At 43.6% G+C, this 21,392-nt stretch overlaps 2 protein-coding genes across 7 annotated transcripts in view; both read left to right on the forward strand.

The window, feature by feature from the left end:
* Positions 1 to 3,806, forward strand: part of ap2a1 (adaptor related protein complex 2 subunit alpha 1) — a 59,923-nt gene extending 56,117 nt beyond the window's left edge. For all 6 annotated transcript variants that reach the window (XM_031827045.1, XM_031827047.1, XM_031827046.1 and 3 more), the window contains one exon: positions 1,372 to 3,806. In XM_031827045.1, the coding sequence (XP_031682905.1) occupies positions 1,372 to 1,449 (78 nt within the window). In that variant the 3' untranslated portion in view covers positions 1,450 to 3,806. The remainder of the gene's footprint in view (positions 1 to 1,371) is intronic.
* Positions 3,807 to 17,453: 13,647 nt separating this feature from the next.
* si:ch211-195b15.8 (tyrosine-protein phosphatase vhp-1) lies at positions 17,454 to 20,953 on the forward strand. The gene is made up of 5 exons (XM_020484631.2): positions 17,454 to 17,694; positions 18,023 to 18,139; positions 18,309 to 18,468; positions 19,040 to 19,163; positions 19,261 to 20,953. The coding sequence occupies exons 2-5, from the start codon at positions 18,038 to 18,040 to the stop codon at positions 20,516 to 20,518; spliced, it is 1,644 nt and encodes a 547-aa protein (XP_020340220.1). The 5' UTR covers positions 17,454 to 17,694; positions 18,023 to 18,037; the 3' UTR covers positions 20,519 to 20,953.
* Positions 20,954 to 21,392: the final 439 nt, after the last annotated feature.

The following is a 21,392-nucleotide window of genomic DNA, read 5'->3' on the forward strand; positions in this document are numbered from 1 at the left end:
CCATATGTGATTTTATTTTTTATACAGAAATATCTAATTTACATAAGTATTCACGCCCCTGGGTCTATACTTTATAGTAGCACTTTTGGCAGCGATTTACAGCTTTGAGTCGTCCTGGGTATGTCATCAGCTTTGCACATCAGTTTTGGGGGATTTTCTCCCATTCTTCCTTGCAGATTTTCCCAAGCTCTTAAATTAAATGGGAGCTGTGGTGAACAGCAATCTTCAAGTCTTTCCACAGCTTTTCAATGGGATTCAAATCTAGGCTTTAGTTGGGCCACTCAAGGACTTTCACATTCTTGTTCTGAAGCCATTCCAGTGTTGCTTTCTCTGAATGCTTAGGGTCATTGTCCTGTTGGAATGTAAATCTTCGCCCCGATCTAAAATATTTTGCACTCTTGAAGCAGGTTCTCATCAAGGATTTTCCTGTATTTGGTGCCATTCATTGTTCCATCTATCCTTACCAGTCTCCCAGTCCATGCCGCTGAAATGCATTCACATAGCATGATGCTGCCTGGTTTTCTCCAGACATAATGCTTTCCATTCAAGCCAAAGAGATACATTTTTGTCTCATCAGAATCATCTTTTGCCTCATGCTCTGAGTATTTCAAGTGCCTTTTTGCAGACTGTAGGTGTGCTGTCATGTGCCTTTTTCTTAGGAGTGGCTTCCTTCTGGCCACTCCTATAAAGCCCAGATTGGTGTAGTGCTGTAGAGACCGTTGTCCTTCTGTCAGGTTCTCCCATCTCAGCCAAGGAACTCTGTAGTTTCAGATTGGTCATTGGGTTCTTGGTCACCTCCCTTTCCCAGTTGCTCAGTTTGGTCGGACAGCCAGATCAGGCAGAGTCTGGGTAGTTCAATATTTTTTTTTACATTTCCCAATGTTGGAGACCACTGCTCTTGCAAACTTTCAACACCCTAGAAATAGTTGTATACCCTTCCCCAGATGTATACCTCATCACAGTCTCGGAGATCTACGGACAGTTCCTTGGACATCATGGTATAGTTTCTGCTCTGACATGAGCTGTCAACTGTGGGACCTTGTATAGAGTGTTTCTTTCTAAATCATGTCCAAACGGAGTTGGCCACAGGTGGACTCCAACCAAGTTGTAGTGACATCAAGGATGATCAAAGGAAATTTAATACACCTGAGCTCAATTTGGAGTGTCTTAGCAAAGGGGTTCAATTTTGAATTCAGGCTGTAACTCAACAAAATGTGGAGTAAGTCAAGGGGTATGAATGTTTTCTGAAGGCACTGTATATATATTATGTGGTTTGAACTTTACTGACACCCCTGTATGTTAATTCATGTTTAAGGGTGTATGTGTGTTTACGTTTACCCATGTTAAATCTGTGTCTGCTCTCTCTGTCAGATGTACCGGCTGACTCTGCGCAGCAGCAAGGACACTGTCTCCCAGCGTGTCTGTGACCTCCTGGCAGAACAGTTCTAAAACCCTGAGTCTAGAACCCACCCAACGCGACCCAGGCCATCATCATCATCACGCTCTAGACACCCAACCCACCGAGACTAGCGTTTCAACTCCCCCCACCCACTTCATTCCCCCCCCCCACTCCCCGATCCTGAGGTTGCCAAGAACAAAGAATCAACGAGAACGAAAAATACCTACATAAGGGGGGCAGTCGTTGCCACTTACACGACTGCCCAATCATTGACATTTATTATTATTGTCACGATTATAATTCCGATTATTATTATTACTGTTTATTATCATCGGCGCTACAATTCTTTTTTTTCCTTCTGTGTTTACCTGTGAACGTAAGTGTATGACTGTGTGTTTCAGAATCGTGCTGGTGTGTGTGTCCTGTTTTTCTCCGTCCTGTCTATTTAAGCCCCGCCTGCTCATGGACTTGTGATGACAGCTGGTGTGTGTCCGTGCGTGTGTGATGCATGGGAAAGGGTGGGAAATTCTGTGCATCGATTCCGCGACATTTCAACCTTAGACTATTCCTAGGAGTTGCATGGGAGGACCAGTTCTACATACACACACACACACACGCATTCATGTGTAATACACACCCAGATACTCTCACATGTAGGCACATACATGTGTATATTTGTACATGCTTAAGTGTCTGTGTAAAGTATCTGAATAGGGTCCTCCTTTAGTGGGAGGGAGGGGTAAAACGAAATCACTAAAGAAATGGGACTCTTCTAAACCCCCACCTTCACCTTAACCCCATCTCTTCTCCACCCTCTGCTGTCTCAGACCCCCACCGGTTATACATCCCAAGGGCCTCTCAGTATAATCCCTGAGATATAATATTCCATAAAATAATTCCGGCACATTCCCAAGTCTACAGTTCCCGCTTTATTCCAGTGGAAATGGCCAGTGCACTTTAGGTGGTTCCAAGAGACCTCAGTCCATCAATACCCCTCAAACACATAAACACACCACCCCCCTCACACTTACCCTATCTTTCTGGCTTGTAACCATACTTTATATATAAACTCAAATGATTCTGTACCTGTTCGTGGAATATATATATATATATATACTTTATATATATATATATATATGTAATGAATTACCCCTTTTTATCTTTTTTTTTTTATTGTCTCATCTTTCCTTTTTATTATTAGTGGAGTTATTGAAGTTTTTGTATGTTTCTTTAATGGTGTAATGTTGTGTTGCTTCTGTTTGTGTGTGTGTGTGTGTATGTATGTATGTGAAAGGTAGTGTGAGAAAGTAGGGCCAGCAGTGTGTACCCCGAGAATAGGGTAGAGGGGTCAGCTAAAAGGAGAGCGAGATGGAAGGAGAGTAGCAGGGTAGCTGGTCTTGTTTACAATGTTAATCAGACAGCGATGAGGTTGATACTTGACTTAAACCTGTCATAAATCCTACTTACCACCACCGTCAGTATGACAACAGATAATGAATTATAAGATGTCGTTAAAACTGTTTATTTCAGATTAGCAATGTTTTTTGACACTTGAGGCAGGGAACATTAGTTGAGAGCTGACATGGGGTGTTTTACGATGGCTTATGAAATGTTTGTCGTGCATAAGTAAGCATTGAGCAAGCCCCATTGATGGGGAGTTAGAGGGCAGTGGGCCAGTCCGTGTTCAAATGAAGAGTGAAGCGGCAGAGCAGAGGCCTAGTATTCGTTATTTTTTATTTTTCCGTGTTGAAAAGAGGGATGGGATTGGAGAGTAGAGTGCTGCTTGATACTGGGATTGACTGAAAAAAGAGGAGTACCTCAGAACTTGATCTCTAAACACGCACAGGCTTGTGCACACACACATCACAAATACTTACCTTGTGGTATTACTTGGGAGAAGATTGCAATCTGCAGATAGATTGATTCTAATCTTTGAAAACACAACCAACAACAAAGACACTAGACAGCACTTATCTGTAAACTCACATTTCAGACACACGCACCCACATGTCCATTCTTAGAGATGAGAGGGAGGAGGAGAGAACTCAAAAGACCAACTGTCAATCACAACTACCGGGATCGAGTCATCAGGGGTGGGCATTGCGTTTGAGTGTGTCGGTGTACCACGTGATAAAAATATCCTAAATTATCTTTGAGACATGGTCATATTAGTTTCAGCAGGAGTCACTTATACGTCTAACCCATGCAGCATTGGTGGAACAGTCTGATCATTGTAGTGGAAACTGTATAATCATTGTGTGTGTGTGTGTGTGTGTGCACGTCTATGCAGTATCCGCTAGCTAATGCAGCCCCGTGTATCGGTGTTAAACCTGTGAGATACCTGTGTTAGATTTAAGATTTGCTCTGTACTGAAAAATGTGAAAGTAAAACTATGCCATATACTCTACCACTGGCTCTCTTTTTCTTGATGGGAAAGTGTGTGTCTGTGTGTGATGGTGATCATGATGTCCTTCAAGAGGGAATTCTTTCCAAAGCTCACCACAGTTCCACGTCTGCAACAAGAAACTGATATGTGTAAGTACTGGGCTTGAACAAAATCCTGTACACACAGCAGCTCTCCAGAACCGTAGTTGGATGTATCGCATAGTCCTATCAATAAGAACTCATCACATTGACTAAGTAGTAGATGTAATGTGAATAATTGAATAAACATTGAACATTAAATAAAGATCCTGTTGTAGTTCAACTAGTACTTTAATTATATTTTCCAGTAGCTTGGTGGTAGTTGAACTAAATTCAAATCTAAGTAGTGTTTTAACTTGTTTGCCATGCAGCGGTGTAGCTAACTACTGGAACTAGACACTTCTGATTTTGCTAAAATAAAATGTGGGTGAAGTAGGCAATAAGTTCCTTTTTCGGCATCAGACTAGCCTAACTCTCACTTGAAACTGTTTGTTTAATTGGCTAAATAACACATTGTTAACATATGACCCCAAAGGGAACTGTTCTTGCGATTTGTAATTTGACATATTGGATTTACATTTGATGCTTTTTCATGATGTAGTTTGGATATAGTGAACTACTACTTCAAAGTAACTTTAGTCAAGTAAACTATATTTTTTATTGAGGGTACATTAGTGTAGCTTAACTTCCAGTGTGAAGTAATTGGTAGCTTGGTAAACTAGATTTTCAGAGTAGCTTCCCAAAACACTGCATGTTACCAACCTGTAACAACTGTACTGCTGTGCCACCAGAGACCCTGGGTTCGCGCCCAGGCTCTGTCGTAGCCGGCCATGACTGGGAGGTCCGTGGGGCGTCCGGGTTAGGGAGGGCTTGGCCGGTAGGGATATCCTTGTCTCATCGCGCACCAGCGACTCCTGTGGCGGGCCGTGCGCAGTGCTCGCTAACCAAGGTTGCCAGGTGCACGGTGTTTCCTCCGACACATTGGTGCGGCTGGCTTCCGGGTTGGATGCGCGCTGTGTTAAGAAGCAGTGCGGCTTGGTTGGGTTGTGTATCGGAGGACGCATGACTTTCAACCTTCGTCTCTCCCGAGCCCGTACGGGAGTTGTAACGATGAGACAAGATAGTAGCTACTAAAACAATTGGATACCACGAAATTGGGGAGAAAAAGGGGTCAAATTCACACAAAAAATTATAAAAAGCCAAACCTTGACCCAGAAAATAATTTTTTTAACTGTCGGCCTATATCGAATCTTCCATTCCTGTCAACTTTTAGAAAAGGCTGTTGCGCAGCAACTCACTGCCTTCCTGAAGACAAACAATGTATACGAAATGCTTCAGTCTGGTTTTAGACCCCATCATAGCACCGAGACTGCACTTGTGAAGGTGGTAAATTACCCTTTTAATGGCATCAGACCGAGGCTCTGCATCTGTCCTTGTGCTCCTAGAACTTAGTGCTGCTTTTGATACCATCGATCACCACATTCTTTTGGAGAGATTGGAAACTCAAATTGGTCTACACAAGTTCTGGCCTGGTTTAGCTCTTATCTGTCGGAAAGATATCAGTTTGTCTCTGTGAATGGTTTGTCCTCTGATAAATCAACTGTAAATTTCGGTGTTCCTCAAGGTTCCGTTTTAGGACCACTATTGTTTTCACTATATATTTGACCTCTTGGGGATGTCATTCAAAAAACAAAATGTTAACTTTCACTGCTATGCGGATGACACACAGCTGTACATTTCAATGAAACATGGTGAAGCCCCAAAATTGCCCTCGCTAGAAGCATGCGTTTCAGACATAAGGAAGTGGATGGCTGCAAAATGTGTACTTTTAAACTCGGACAAAACAGAGATGCTTGTTCTAGGTCCCAAGAAACAAAGAGACCTTCTGTTGAATCTGACAATTAATCTTAATGGTTGTACTGTTGTCTCAAATAAAACTGTGAAGAACCTCGGCGTTACTCTGGACCCCCTTCTCTCTTTTGACGAACATATCAAGACTGTTTCAAGGACAGCTTTTTTCCGTCTACATAACATTGCAAAAATCTGAAACTTTCTGTCCAAAAATGATGCAGAAAAATGTATCCATGCTTTTGTTACTTCTAGGTTAGACTACTGCAATGCTCTACTTTCCGGCTACCCGGATAAAGCACTAAATAAACTTCAGTTAGTGCTAAATACGGCTGCTAGAATCCTGACTAGAACCAAAAAAAAAGATTGTATTACACCAGTGCTAGCCTCCCTACAGTGGCTTCCTGTCAAGGCAAGGGCTGATTTCAAGGTTTTACTGCTAACCTACAAAGCATTACATGGGCTTGCTCCTACCTATCTCTCTGATTTGGTCCTGCCGTACATACCTACACGTACGCTACAGTCACAAGACGCAGGCCTCCTAATTGTCCCTAGAATTTCTAAGCAAACAGCTGGAGGCAGGGCTTTCTCCTATAGAGCACTATTTTTATGGAATGGAGCTCTATAGGAGCCAGTCTGTTATATCTGGAGTATTTCTCCTGTCTTATCCGGTGTCCTGTGTGAATTTAAGTATGCTCTCTCTCTCTTTCTTTCTCTCTCGGAGGACCTGAGCCCTAGGACCATGCTTCAGGACTACCTGGCCTGATTAATCCGTGCTGCTGCTCCAGTTTCAACTGTTCTGCCTGCGGCTATGGAATCCTGACCTGTTCACCGGACGTGCTACCTGTCCCAGACCTGCTGTTTTCAACTCTCTAGAGACAGCAGGAGCGGTAGAAATACTCTGAATGATCGGCTATGAAAACCCAACTGACTGATTTACTCCTGACGTGCTGACCTGTTGCACCCTCGACATCCACTGTGATTATTATTATTTGACCCTGCTGGTCATCTATGAACATTTAAACATCTTGGCCATGTTCTGTTATTATCTCCACCCGGCACAGCCAGAAGAGGACTGGCCACCCCTCATAGCTTGGTTCCTCTCTAGGTTTCTTCCTAGGTTCTGACCTTTCTAGGGCGTTTTTCCTAGCCACCGTGCTTCTACACCTGCATTGCTTGCTGTTTGGGGTATTAGCCTGGGTTTCTGTACAGCACTTTGAAATATCAGCTGATGTAAGAAGGGCTTTATAAATTGATTTGATTTGATACTACGAGCTTCCGCCAAAGAAAGCAGCATTTTATCCCTCAATAATCAAAACAACAACAGACAAGTTCAAGAGTCATATTTCTATTTTCCTAATTCAACACCATGTTAAAATGGCCTTCAAGCACAGGTTTAGGATCAGCAAATCTTCCCCCAGTCATAAACCTGCACTTTTAACAAGGTTAATGCAGAACTGGATTGAAATCAGATTAGATTAATTATTTCTTATTCTTAATTTGACCCAAATGGGAATATAGGGCTTCAAGGAGAAGAGTAACTCATCCATTGCGCCAATGGAACGAACTAGGCCGTCTCCTAGGCTATAGTGAACATTGCAAAGCAAAGATCAGCCTTGATGCAGAAATAAAACATTAACTAAATATAAAATGTCTATGTACTTCCCATGTTAACCCATTTATCTTGAGTTGTGCAATATTATGTGAGTTTTCTCCCCTCTTGCAACTGTGGGTCACTAAATATAGGCTATGATTGAATGATTATGTTATTTTTAATTGTATTTATTATGATCCCTATTAGCAGCTACCAAGGCAGTTATACACATTATTACATGACATTACATTTCATAACACTTTTCATAATACATTAAGTGTGTACCCTCATGCAACTACTCTACCACATATCTACAATACAAAATCTATGTGTGTGTACAGTCATGGTCAAAAGTTTTGAGAATGACCAAATATTAATTTTCACAAAGTCTGCTGCCTCCGTTTGTATGATGGTCATTTGCAAACACTTCAGAATGTTATGAAGAGTGATCAGATGAAGTCCCTCTTTGCCATGCAAATGAACTGAATCCAAAAAAACATTTCCACTGCATTTCAGCCCTGCCACAAAAGGACCAGCTGACATCATGTCAATGATTCTCTTGTTAACACAGGTGTGCGTGTTGACGAGGACAAGGCTGGAGATCACTCTGTCATGCTGATTGAGTACGAATAACAGACTGGAAGCTTCAAAAGGAGGGTGGTGCTTGGAATCATTGTTCTTCCCCTGTCAACCATGGTTACCTGCAAGGAAACCCGTGCCGTCATCATTGCTTTGCACAAAAAGGGCTTCACAGGCAAGGATATTGCTGCCAGTAAGATTGCACCTAAATCATCAATTAATCATCAAGAACTTCAAGGAGACTGGTTCAATTGTTGTGAAGAAAGCTTCAGGGCGCCCAAGAAAGTCCAGCAAGCGCCAGGACCGTCTCCTAAAGTTGATTCAGCTGCGGGATCAGGGCACCACCAGTACAGAGCTTGCTCAGGAATGGCAGCAGGTGTGAGTGCATCTGCACGCACAGTGAGGTGAAGACTTTTGGAGGATGGACTGGTGTCAAGAAGGGCAGCAAAGAACCAACTTCTCTCCAGGAAAATCCTCAGGGACATATTCTGCAAAAGATACAGGGATTGGACTGGGGTAAAGTCATTTTCTCTGATGAACCCCGTTCCGATTGTTTGGGGCATCCGGAAAAAATCTTGTCCGGAGAAGACAAGGTGAGCCCTACCATCAGTCCTGTGTCATGCCAACAGTAAAGTATCCCGAAACCATTCATGGGGTTGCTTCTCAGCCAAGGGAGTGAATTTTGCCTGAGAACACAGCCATGAATAAAGAATGGTATCAACACATCCTCCGAGAGCAACTTCTCCCAAACATCCAGGAACAGTTTGGTGACAAACAATGCCTTTTCCAGCATGATGGAGCACCTTGCCATAAGGCAAAAGTAATAACTAAGTGGCTCAGGGACCAAAACATCGATATTTTGGGTCCAAGGCCAGGAAATTCCCCAGACCTTAATCCCATTGAGAACTTGTGGTCAATCCTCAAGAGGCGGGTGGACTAACAAAAATCCACAAATTCTGACAAACTCCATTGAGTTTGTCAAGAATGGGCTGCCATCAGTCAGGATGTGGCCCAGAAGTTAATTGACAGCATGCCAGTGCATATTGCAGAGGTCTGGAAAAAGAAGAGTCAACACTGCAAATATTGACTCTTTGCATCAACTTCATGTAATTGTCAATAAAAGCCTTTGACACTTATGAAATGCTTGTAATCTCCAATCCAAAATTAAATCTATTTCGCAACAAAGCATCCTTCACTCATGCTGCTATACATACCCTCGTAAAACTGACTATCCTACCGATCCTTGACTTCGGCGATGTCATTTACAAAATAGCCTCCAACACTCTACTCAGAAAATTGGATGCAATCTGTCACAGTGCAATCCATTTTGGCACCAAAGCCCTATTTACAGACCACCACTGCGACCTGTATGCTCTCGTTGGCTGACCCTCGCTTCATAGTCGTCGCCAAACTCACTGGCTCCAGGTCATCTATAAGTCTTTGCTAGGTAAAGCCCTTCCTTATCTCAGCTCACTGGTCACCATAGCCCTCGCTCCAGCAGGTATATTTCACTATTCACCCCCAAAGCCAATTCCTCGTTTGGCCGCCTTTCCTTACAGCTCTCTGCTGCCAATGACTGGAGTGTAAGGCAAAAATCACTGTAGCTGGAGACTCATATCTCCCTCACTAACTTTAAGCATCAGCTATCAGAGCAGCTTACAGATCATTGCACCTGTACATAGCCGTCTGTAAATAGCCCATCCAACTACCTCATCCCCGTATTGTTATTGATTTTATTTATATATATTTTTTCTCTCCTCTGCACCCCAGTATCTCTACTTGCACATTCATCTTCTGCACATCTTTCACTCGTGTTTATTTGCTAAATTGTAATTATTTCGCCACTATGGCCTACTTATTGCCTTACCTGCCTAATCTTACTTAATTTGCACACAACTGCATGTAGATTTTTCTATTGTGTTATTGACTGTATGTTTGTTCATTCCATGTGTAACAACTCTGTTGTTGTTTGTGGTGTTTGTGTCGCACTGCGTTGCTTTATCTTATCAGGTCGCAGTTGTAAATGAGAACTTGTTCTCAACTGACTTACCTGAAATAATTTTTGTAAAAAAAAAAGTTCAAGTTCGGACTCTGGCTGGGCTACTCAAGGACATCTAGAGACTTGTTCCGAAGCCACTCCTGCATTGTCTTGGCTGTGTGCTTAGGGTCGTTGTCCTGTTGGAAGGTGAACCTTCGCCCCAGTCTGAGGTCGTTGGCGCTCTGGATCAGATTTTCATCAAGGATCTCTCTGTACTTTGCTCTGTTCACCTTTCCCTTGAACCTGACAAGTCTCTCAGTCCCTGCCGCTGAAAGACATCCCCACAGTATGATGCTGCCACCACCATGTTTCACCATATGGATGGTGCCAGGTTTCCTCCATTTGTAACGTTCTTCTTTTTATTCAGTTTAGTCACATGATTTCTCAATTTGCAGTACATTTGCCAAACAGTCGAGCAGCCAGACTTATTTTCCATTCCTTTTGCCTCATCCATCTCCACCATATCATTTTTAAATTCCTCATTAATACACAGGGATTTAGCAGTTATTTGTCATTTTCTGAATGGGTGCATGCTTATTAGTAACTGGAATAAGCAATTTCATATACAGTGCCTTCTGAAAATATTCAGAACCCTTGACTTTTTCGACATGTTGTTACGTTATAGCCTTGTTCTAAAATGGATTAAATAAATAAAAACAGTCAGCAATATACACACAATACCCCATAATGACAAAGCGAAAACAGGTTTTTAGAAATGTTTGCAAATGTATAAAGAAAATACAGAAATACCTTATTTACATAAGTATTCAGACCCTTTGCTATGAGTCTCAAAAAGGAGCTCAGGTGCATCCTGTTTCCATTGATCATCCTTGAGATGTGCCTACAACTTGTTTGGAGTCCAAATGGGGTAAATTCAATTGATTGGACATGATTTGGAATGACACACAGCTGTCTATATAAGGTCCCACAGTTGACAATGCATGTCAGAGCAAAAACCAGGCCATGAGGTCAAAGGAATTCTCAGTAGAGCTAAGATCTGGGGAAGGGTACCAAAACATTTCTGCGGCATTGAAGGTCCCCAAGAACACACTGGCCTCCATCATTCTTAAATGGAAGAAGTTTGGAACCACCGAGACTCTTCCTAGAGCTGGTCGCCCGGCCAAACTGAGCAATCGGGGGAGAAGGGCCTTGGTCAGGAAGGTGACCGATGGTCACTCTGACCGAGCTCCAGAGTTCCTCTGTGGAGATGAGAGAAACTTCCAGAAGGACAACCATCTCTGCAGCACTCAACCAATCAGGCCTTTATGGTAGAGTGTCCAGACGGAATCCACTCCTCAGACAGCCCGCTTGGAATTTGCCAAAAGGCACCTAAAGACTCTCAGACCATGAGAAACAAGATTCTCAAAGTACAGAGAGATCCTTGATGGAAACCTGCTCCAGAGTGCTCAGAACCTCAGACTGGGGCGAAGGCACACAGCCAAGACAATGCAGGACTGGCTTCAGGACAAGTCTCTGAATGTCCTTGAGTGGTCCAGCTAGAGCCCGGATTTGAACCCGATCAAACATCTCCTGAGAGACCTGAAAATAGCTGTACAGCAACGCTCCCCATCCAACCTCACAGAGCTTGAGAGGATCTACAGAGAAGAATGGGAGAAACTCCCCAAATACAGCTGTGCCAAGCTTGTATCGTCATACCCAAAAAGACTCAAGGCTGTAATCGCTGAAAAAGGTGCTTCAACAAAGTACTGGGTAAAGCATCTGAAACTTATGTAAAATGTGATATTTCTTTTCTTTTTTTAACCTTTTTTAATTTATTTATTTATTTAATACAAATTAGCAAAAATGTATAAAACCTGTTTTTTCTTTGTCTTTGTGGGGTATTGTGTGTAGATTGATGAGGGGAAAAAAACAATTGAATACATTTTAGAATAAGGCTGTAACTTAACAAAATGTGAAAAAAGTCAAGGGGTCTGAATACTTTCCAAATGCACTGTATGTGTCAAGTGCAGTGTCTGCTTGCTCCTCATTACACACCACAGACCATCAAATATTCTTTACATCAACATAGCAATCACTACAAAACATATTTTAGGACCTCATATAAACTATATTAGGCCCAGCCTTTGGAACTTTGGTTATCCAACATATGGCTACTGTATGGCTACTACATACAATGGATATGGATACAGCTTGAAAGCAGATTTCTGCAGTATTAGTAAATATATGATCAATACATGTTGATGATTTAATTCCTGTGCTGTTTGTAAATACCCTGGTAGGTTGACTGATAAACTGAACCAGATTACAGGCACTGGTTACAGTTTGAAGCTTTTTCTCGAGTGGGAAGCTTGATGGAAGCCAGTCAATATTAAGGTCACCTTTCTGTTGATATCACATACATTATCATGCATTTCGCACATACACTACATGACCAAAAGGATGTGGACACCTGCTCGTCGAACATTCCAAAATCATGGCGATTAATATGGAGTTGCTCCCCCCTAATTTAACACACCTGATTCTACTAATTAGCTGCTCAACAAGACCTTAACTAGCTGAATCAGATATGTTAAATTAGGGTTGGACTGTAAACCTACAGGACAGTAGATCTCCAGGAAGAGGGTTGGGCAGCCCTGCACTAGATGTTGCAACATTGCTGCGGGACTTCTATTCAGCCATAAGAGCATTAGTGAGGTCGGCACTGATGTTGGGCGATTAGGCCTGACTCACAGTCGGCATTCCAATTCATCCCAAAGATTTGATGGGGTTGAGGTCAGGGCTCTCTGCAGGCCAGTCAAATTCTTCCACACTGATCTCGACAAATGATTTCTGTTTGGACTTTGCTTTTTGCACTGGGGGCATTGTCATGCTGAAACAGGAAAGTACCTTCCCCAAACTGTTGCCACAAAGTTGAAAGCAGAGAATCATCTAATGTCATTGCATGTTGTAGCATTAAGATTTTCCTTCACTGGAACTAAGGGGCCTAGCCCGAGCCATGAAAAACAGCCCAGACCATTATTCTTCCTCAAACTAGCTTTACAGTTGACACTATGCATTCGGGCAGGTAGCATTGTCCTGGCATCCGCCAGTTCTGTGAGCTTGAGCTTGTGTGGCCTACCACTTCGCGGCTGAGCCGTTGTTGCTCCTAGGCGTTTCCATTTCCCAATAACAGCACTTACAATTGACTGGGGCAGTTCTAAAAGCAGTGGCAATTTTAGCATGTAAGTCTTGGTGGGGCAAAAGTGGGATGCATGCCAACAAAGCACAACACTAAACAATACATTGATTGCACTATAACGGTGACAAACGGTGCCCACAAAGAAAGTAATACTAAGTGTATGTTGTGTCGTAAGCTGTTATTAGCTCATGTGCCTCACCCTAATAATTTGGTATATTTTCACCTCTTAATTTCGCCTATTGTTCTGACTTGGTGGTGCACATGTAGGCTAACTTTCTTGCCCTTGCATCTGCTTGCTTGCTAATTCGGCCTGCTAACTGCTAGCTTGTTTAGCCCCGGTCCGCTAACTGCTACCTTGTTTAGCCCCGGCCTACTAACTGTTAGCTTGTTAGCACAGGCCTGCTAACTGTCTGAATCGCCGCGTCCCAACCACTCACTGGACCCATATTTACTTTCAATCTCTTTTAGATTTTTAATTCGATTATACCTTCCGGTAACCTGCCTCACCCAATGTGATCGCTATTATTTTTAATTTTTATAACACATTCAAGAACCTCCAGAAGCTAACCAGCTAACTAGCTACAAGCTATTTAGTCATTGTTAGCCACTGCTAGCGGCCTTTACCTTCTGCACAGCCAGCCAGTTTTTTTAACCTGGATAATACTCGCCAGTCTAGCTTCCCTGCCCCATCCACCGCTGCCCCCTGGACACTGATCACTTGGCTATATAGCTGATGCATGCTGGACTGTCCATTAATCACGGTACTCCATTCTGCTTGTTTATGTTTTATATGTCGGCCCCAGCCGCACTCAGGCTCTGTGTGTAGTCAATCCGACCCTCCCTGCCTAGTCAACGCCACTTTACCTGCTGTTGTTGTGCTAGCTGATTAGCAGTTGTTGTCTCACCTACTGTTTTAGCTAGCTCTCCCAATTCAACACCTGTGATTACTGTATGCCTCGCTGTATGTCTCTCTCAAATGTCAATATGCCTTGTATACTGTTGTTCAGGTTAGTTATCATTGTTTTAGTTTACAATGGAGCCCCTAGTTCCACTCTTCATACCCCTGATACCTCCTTTGTCCCACCTCCCACACATGCGGTGACCTCACCCATTACAACCAGCATGTCCAGAGATACAACCGCTCTCATCATCACCCAGTGCCTGGGCTTACCTCCGCTGTACCCGCACCCCACCATACCCCTGTCTGCGCATTATGCCCTGAATATATTCTACCATGCCCAGAAATCTGCTCCTTTTATTCTCTGTCCCCAACGCTCTAGGCGACCAGTTTTGATAGCCTTTAGCCGCACCCTTATACTACTCCTCCTCTGTTCCGCGGGTGATGTGGAGGTAAACCCAGGCCCTGCATGTCCCCAGGCACCCTCATTTGTTGACTTCTGTGATCGAAAAAGCCTTGGTTTCAATGCATGTCAACATCAGAAGCCTCCTCCCTAAGTTTGTTTTACTCACTGCTTTAGCACACTCTGCTAACCCTGATGTCCTTGCCGTGTCTGAATCCTGGCTCAGGAAGGCCACCAAAAATTCTGAGATTTCCATACCCAACTATAACATTTTCCGTCAAGATAGAACTGCCAAAGGGGGAGGAGTTGCAGTCTACTGCAGAGATAGCCTGCAAAGTAATGTCATACTTTCCAGGTCCATACCCAAACAGTTCGAACTACTAATTTAAAAAATGACTCTCTCCAGAAATAAGTCTCTCACTGTTGCCGCCTGCTTACCGTCCCCCCTCAGCTCCCAGCTGTGCCCTGGACACCATTTGTGAATTGATCGCCCCCCATCTAGCTTCAGAGTTTGTTCTGTTAGGTGACCTAAACTGGGATATGCTTAACACCCCGGCAGTCCTACAATCTAAGCTAGATGCCCTCAATCTCACACAAATCATCAAGGAACCCACCAGGTACAACCCTAAATCTGTAAACAAGGGCACCCTCATAGATGTCATCCTGACCAACTGGCCCTCCAAGTACACCTCCGCTGTCTTAAACCAGGATCTCAGCGATCACTGCCTCATTGCCTGTATCCGCTACGGAGCCGCAGTCAAACGACCACCCCTCATCACTGTCAAACGCTCCCCAAAACACTTCTGTGAGCAGGCCTTTCTAATCGACCTGGACCCGGGTATCCTGGTCATTCTTTAAAAGTAACTTCCTCGCCATTTTAGATAAGCATGCTCCGTTCAAAAAATGCAGAACTAAGAACAGATATAGCCCTTGGTTCACTCCAGACCTGACTGCCCTCGACCAGCACAAAAACATCCTGTGGCGGACTGCAATAGCATCGAATAGTCCCCGCGATATGCAACTGTTCAGGGAAGTCAGGAACCAATACACGCAGTCAGTCAAGAAAGCAAAGGCCAGCTTTTTCAAGCAGAAATTTGCATCCTGTAGCTCTAACTCCAAAAAGGTCTGGGACACTGTGAAGTCCATGGAGAACAAGAGCACCTCCTCCCAGCTGCCCACTGCACTGAGGCTAGGTAACACGGTCACCACCGATAAATCCATGATTATCGAAAACTTCAACAAGCATTTCTCAACGGCTGGCCATGCCTTCCGCCTGGCTACTCCAACCTCGGCCAACAGCTCCGCCCCCCCCCCCGCAGCTACTCGCCCAAGCCTCTCCAGGTTCTCCTTTACCCAAATCCAGATAGCAGATGTTCTGAAAGAGCTGCAAAACATGGACCCGTACAAATCAGCTGGGCTTGACAATCTGGACCCTCTATTTCTGAAACTATCCGCCGCCATTGTCGCAACCCCTATTACCAGCCTGTTCAACCTCTCTTTCATATCGTCTGAGATCCCCAAGGATTGGAAAGCGGCCGCAGTCATCCCCCTCTTCAAAGGGGGAGACACCCTGGACCCAAACTGGCCCTCGCTACATATTCGTCGCCAGACCCACTGGCTCCAGGTCATCTACAAGTCCATGCTAGGTAAAGCTCCGCCTTATCTCAGTTCACTGGTCACGATGGCAACACCCACCCGTAGCACGCGCTCCAGCAGGTGTATCTCACTGATCATCCCTAAAGCCAACACCTCATTTGGCCGCCTTTCGTTCCAGTTCTCTGCTGCCTGTGACTGGAACGAATTGCAAAAATCGCTGAAGTTGGAGACTTTTATCTCCCTCACCAACTTCAAACATCTGCTATCTGAGCAGCTAACCGATTGCTGCAGCTGTACATAGTCTATCGGTAAATATCCCACCCATTTTTACCTACCTCATCCCCATACTGTTTTTATTTATTTACTTTTCTGCTCTTTTGCACACCAATATCTCTACCTGTACATGACCATCTGATCATTTATCACTCCAGTGTTAATCTGCAAAATTGTAATTATTCGCCTACCTCCTCATGCCTTTTGCACACAATGTATATAGACTCTCTTTTTTTCTACTGTTATTGACTTGTTAATTGTTTACTCCATGTGTAACTCTGTGTTGTCTGTTCACACTGCTATGCTTTATCTTGGCCAGGTCGCAGTTGCAAATGAGAACTTGTTCTCAACTAGCCTACCTGGTTAATATAAAGGTGGAAAAAAAATGTAGCCTCTAACCTGTTTTTGAGAAATGTAATCATTGAATATTGTAAGAGCTTTCATTGTCTGCTTATGTGCCCCCTTTATTTATCCCACGGTTCTGACTTGGTATACAGGGAGCACATTGTAAGATCGCCCATGTTCTGAATTATGTTGCTGTACATTTAGAAGTGCTGAACAAATAGTTATATTGACTGCGTCCGTCCTAGCTCGCTCATTAAGGTCTTAATCGAAATTACTGATTGCCTCTTATCTTCTTGTCGTCCCCTTATGCCATAGTTTGTACATCTCAATTGTCATTAGAAACCGCATTTATTTAAGCAAGTCAGCCATATCAGCTGTTTTTTTTAAAGGCAGTAAATAAGGCTGAATGAACTGTTTCGCTACCAGACAAGGACTGCTCCGCTTATAGCCAGGTGTAGCAGTGGACATGTGTTGGGATTGCTGTTGGGACAGCTTTATGTAGGCCCTAACAGTTTGTGGGCACCGTTTGTCACCGTAATGGTGCAATTAATGTATTGTTTAGTGTTGTGTAGTGGCTTTCCTGGCATGCATCCCACTTTTTTTTTTGCCACACCAAGACATACATGCTAAAATCGCCACTGGATGAGATTATAGGATTTTGGACAAATAAATACTTTTCGCACTGAGTATTGCAGCTGCGTGTTGTTTTTAAACGGCTCTGCAACAATAGCGTCAGAAAAGGTACGATTCATCACAATAAAAAGCCAAGGTCTTCAGGCGAATTGATGATGATGAACAAATGGAGCGCGTGCGCGCGCACGCGTCAGAGTCCGGCATGGGCGCTGATTGGTTGAAAATGACATCACATACAATTGTACTATTCTTAGCTTGTAGAAAACGCATTACCTCATCCTTTTCCCCTCGCGCAGGTATAGACATACAACAACAAATAATGTTACAGTCGCAGACAGGACGAGGACGAGATTAGAAGTCGAGAGAGAGAGAGCTGTAATATACTGATTATTAGTTAAGCATAACATATCCTTTTGGATTCTTCATCCATTTGCTTTGAGACCATTCGTTTGATTATATTATTTGGTGTGCAAATTGATTTGTGCGATATTTCCAGTATCTTCGTTTGGATTGAAAATCGTCACTGTAAGTACAGTGTAATATTTTTGGCATTTTGCTTGCATCATTTATGTCTGATCTTATATTCTATTATGATCATCTAATGTATGTGAACTTGCAAATCCATGACGTAATGCAAAGACAACATCATTCTGCAGCAGCAATTGACCAAAGTAATGTTTTCTTAATTAACATTCATGGCAATAATAATGCTAATATATTTCATGCAACTGTTAAAATGATTTTCAAAGTTCCATGCATTCTTTTATCGATTCCTATGTATTGTACCCTAATACATAATTGTAATCCCTTGATATTGAAATGAGCAAAGTTTTCTCTCATGTTTCGGTTCCAGACACAAAGAACAGAGATGGTGTTCTACAGGGAGAGAGAGAACGGGACACACGAACGTCCACCGCTGTCTCTCATCCTACCGCATCTTTACCTAGGTGCAGAGACGGACGTCACGCAGGTAATACTGTTTTCATTCAGTAGGTCAGTCTATAGAATTGATAGCCTAGCTCTCGTCATTGGTCAAAGCGTTGTATTTTCACAATGCACCGAAAATGCAGCTCTTCCAGAAGACTATAATGTATTAATATTGCCTGTCTTTTCCCGGTGCTATCCCTGTTCGGCTGCAGGATTGCCTCGGCGCTCGCGGGATCTCCTACGTGCTAAGCGTGAGCCGCTGCAGCCCGCAGCCTACTTTCGTTCCCCGTTCCCAGTACTTTCGCATCCCCATCGACGACTCTCTCCGAGATGACCTGCTGCCCCATATCCCGGAGGCACTGCGTTTTATCGGTGAGAATAGTGATGAGATTGGGTCAGTTATGTGTCAAATGGATGTCAACCTATTCCCCATATAGTACAACTGCACTATTTTCGAAAAGCCAGAGAGCTAGTGCACTATAGAGCTAGTGCACTATAAGGGGAAAGTGCACTATAAGGGGAACATATAGGCGTCATTGGAGATTTTACCAGGGCAAATCCTACAGGTTAGGTGATAGGACATTCCTGCATGTCATCATTATGCCACAGTCTGCATCATCATGGATGCATTACACACTGGCGACTGTCTGTCTGGAAGAAAAGCAGATGACTCAGTTCAAGTGATGAGCAGTTATTGATCAGGGTTTCATGCAGGCCAGTTATGCTCCTGTGGTTTCAGAAATATTGAATGCTGTTACAGCCCATTCAGTATCACAGACAATTGATACAAGCCTACTGTTGCAGGAAGCCCATTCATGACAGTTGATATAAGCTGTGTGTCCTTTGCACAGTTTGCAGTCTGGCTTAATGATGTCATGCAATACAGTATGGATTTTTTTTATTTTTATTAAAAAGCCTTATCTATCTCTTCTCGCTCTCTCAGATGGGGCTATGTCATCAGGTGGATCTGTGATAGTTCATTGTGCTGCAGGAATCTCTCGCTCCCCTGCCCTGGCTGTGGCCTACATTATGTACAACCTGGGGATGGACCTTGACCATGCCTACAGGTGTGTTTGTCTGTGCTATATGTATTCATGCATTTTAATGATTGTGTGTGCGTATATAAAGCATCCAAATCTAATCTTGTCTGTTCCTCACTTTCAGGTTTGTGAAAGAGCGCAGGCCTTCAATCTCCCCTAACTTCAATTTTCTGGGTCAGCTACAACACTTCCAGGGAACCCTCGCTCAGAAGGCCTCTAATGGCAACCCCACTATCCAGCCAATCAGATCACAGGACACATGCCTGCAGTCAAGCAATGAAAACATTAGCTGCGGTTCCTCTGTCCCCCTGTCAGCCAATCAGATCATGAATATTCAGGACAATGGCTATGTTGCTAAGGACTTTTTAGGGGTTGCTAAAGTGCATAAAATGTACAATGAGATTTCCACTTGTAACACAGAGAACATAGAGCAAAGGTGCTCATATTCATGTGAAACTCAAAGTCTATCAGAGAAGCCACAGCAAGACCAGAGGAGTGTGCCTTCACAACTGACGCTGTCTCTCTCCAGCAAACTCAGAACGCTCACTCTCAACCTGAACCATAACCACAACCAGAACCAGAGGGAGGCCCAGAACTCGTGTGGAGCAATGACTCCAAGCCCCAACGAACCAGCGACACCAACACCAAAGCCCAACACACTACAAATCCCAACAGGCATTGCGTCTCTCTCTGAGAAGCGCAAGAGCCTCACCCTCTCCCTGTCTCCCGTTGGTGCAATTCTCCCAACCCCCCACCAGAATGAGCCACAAAGCAACAACAGGCACAGCATTAGCCACAAGCCTTCACGCTCCAGCGCTTCCAACACCATCCACAAGAGGGAGTCAGAAGGCAACGGTGGTTCAAAAAGGCACGGTAGAAAGCCTTCGGCAGTGGCCCTTTCGTCCTCACAGACAGACGTACAACAGAGAGAGAGGAGCACATTCTGTGGCAAAGCAGCAGGTCGGTCCAATCACTGCTCCTCCCGAACCCAGATGAAGGTAGAGAGAGCTGGAAGAGGCCAGGGTAAAAGAGAGCCCAGCCGTTGTCAGAGCGTGGAGAAGGGGAGGCCTAACTCAACTCCAAAGACAGGGAAGGACCACAGCAAGGGAAGAGCAGAGAGGGAGACACTAACTGGGAGCCTGTGCAGTAGTTCTGTTTTGAACCAGCTCAGTATCATAGTTGACCAGCAGGTGTCGCCAACAGCTAAACTGTCTGCATCTGCAGTGGAGGCTGAGGAAGGAGTGGATGCTGAACAGGGCCTCCTGTCTCCTCTCAACCTAACTGTCAACAAGCTGCTGGGCTGGGGGGAGAAGATGCTGTTGGGGGTTCTGCTTGGCCCCCGGATCAAAGTGGGAGAGGCTGTTCTGCCCTATAGGTGCTGATGCGGTAAGAGACCACTGGTGAGGACAGAGAGAGGGCTGATAAATGCCATGAAATTGATTTGTGTGTGTATGTGTGTGTGTGTTTGTGTGTGCGTGCATGCATGTGAGGAACTGAAGAACATAACTGCATGTCAAATATTTGTCTGCCCATACCATGTTCACAGAGCTCTGAGTGAATGCTTTGTCCTATAAATGCCAATTTATTGTTGACTTCCTTCAAAAGCACTATATATATTACATATAGGAGCAGTTTATGCCTCCAACACAATGCTCATGGATTTAGGCTTGATTATGTTGATTTTTATTTGTTGATTGACGTGAATAAAGTGATCAGTTTATTGTTGTTATTTATAAAATTGATATTTTGAGGATGGTATTTTGGCACTGTTGTTTGTAATGGGATCATAGTGTTCATTAAAGTACATATTTTACTCATGTTCTCTCCTGGCTTTTCTATTCTGACTAATCTCTGATGAATTTCACCAGACATTTACAATAATTTAGGCCTATGAGGAAAACATCTGATTCACAATTCAGACTGATATGGTTATTCACTTATTTTATAAAATATTACAAGAATGCAGTCTGCCCTTGAACATCAACAAATTGTTTGGGTTAATAAGGAGGGGTTGTGGGTGAATGTGGGTGTGGTAAAAATGAGCAACATGCCCATGTAAATGAGTCACATCCGGTTGAGGGGATGGGCAAATCAGGAAGAGAAAGGAAGACAAGAATGTTTTACCTGTCATAAACTATTAGTATAAAATACTGTACGCTAGGAGTTTTCCCTCCAATATCTCCTCATATTCTCAACAGGTAGGCTAAAGTCGTTTGAGGGTAATCATACAATACACTCAAATGCATAAGCTGAAGT

Source organism: Oncorhynchus kisutch, linkage group LG6 (assembly GCF_002021735.2).
Source record: "Oncorhynchus kisutch isolate 150728-3 linkage group LG6, Okis_V2, whole genome shotgun sequence".
NCBI lineage: Eukaryota > Metazoa > Chordata > Actinopteri > Salmoniformes > Salmonidae > Oncorhynchus > Oncorhynchus kisutch.

Bases quoted from the DNA above. Each gene is read 5' to 3' on its own strand.
- si:ch211-195b15.8 (XM_020484631.2), top strand. From the start codon at position 18,038: ATGGTGTTCTACAGGGAGAGAGAGAACGGGACACACGAACGTCCACCG. The intron at 18,469-19,039 runs GTGAGAATAGTG...TCGCTCTCTCAG, and splicing joins GGAGGCACTGCGTTTTATCG to ATGGGGCTATGTCATCAGGT. The intron at 19,164-19,260 runs GTGTGTTTGTCT...CCTCACTTTCAG, and splicing joins GACCTTGACCATGCCTACAG to GTTTGTGAAAGAGCGCAGGC.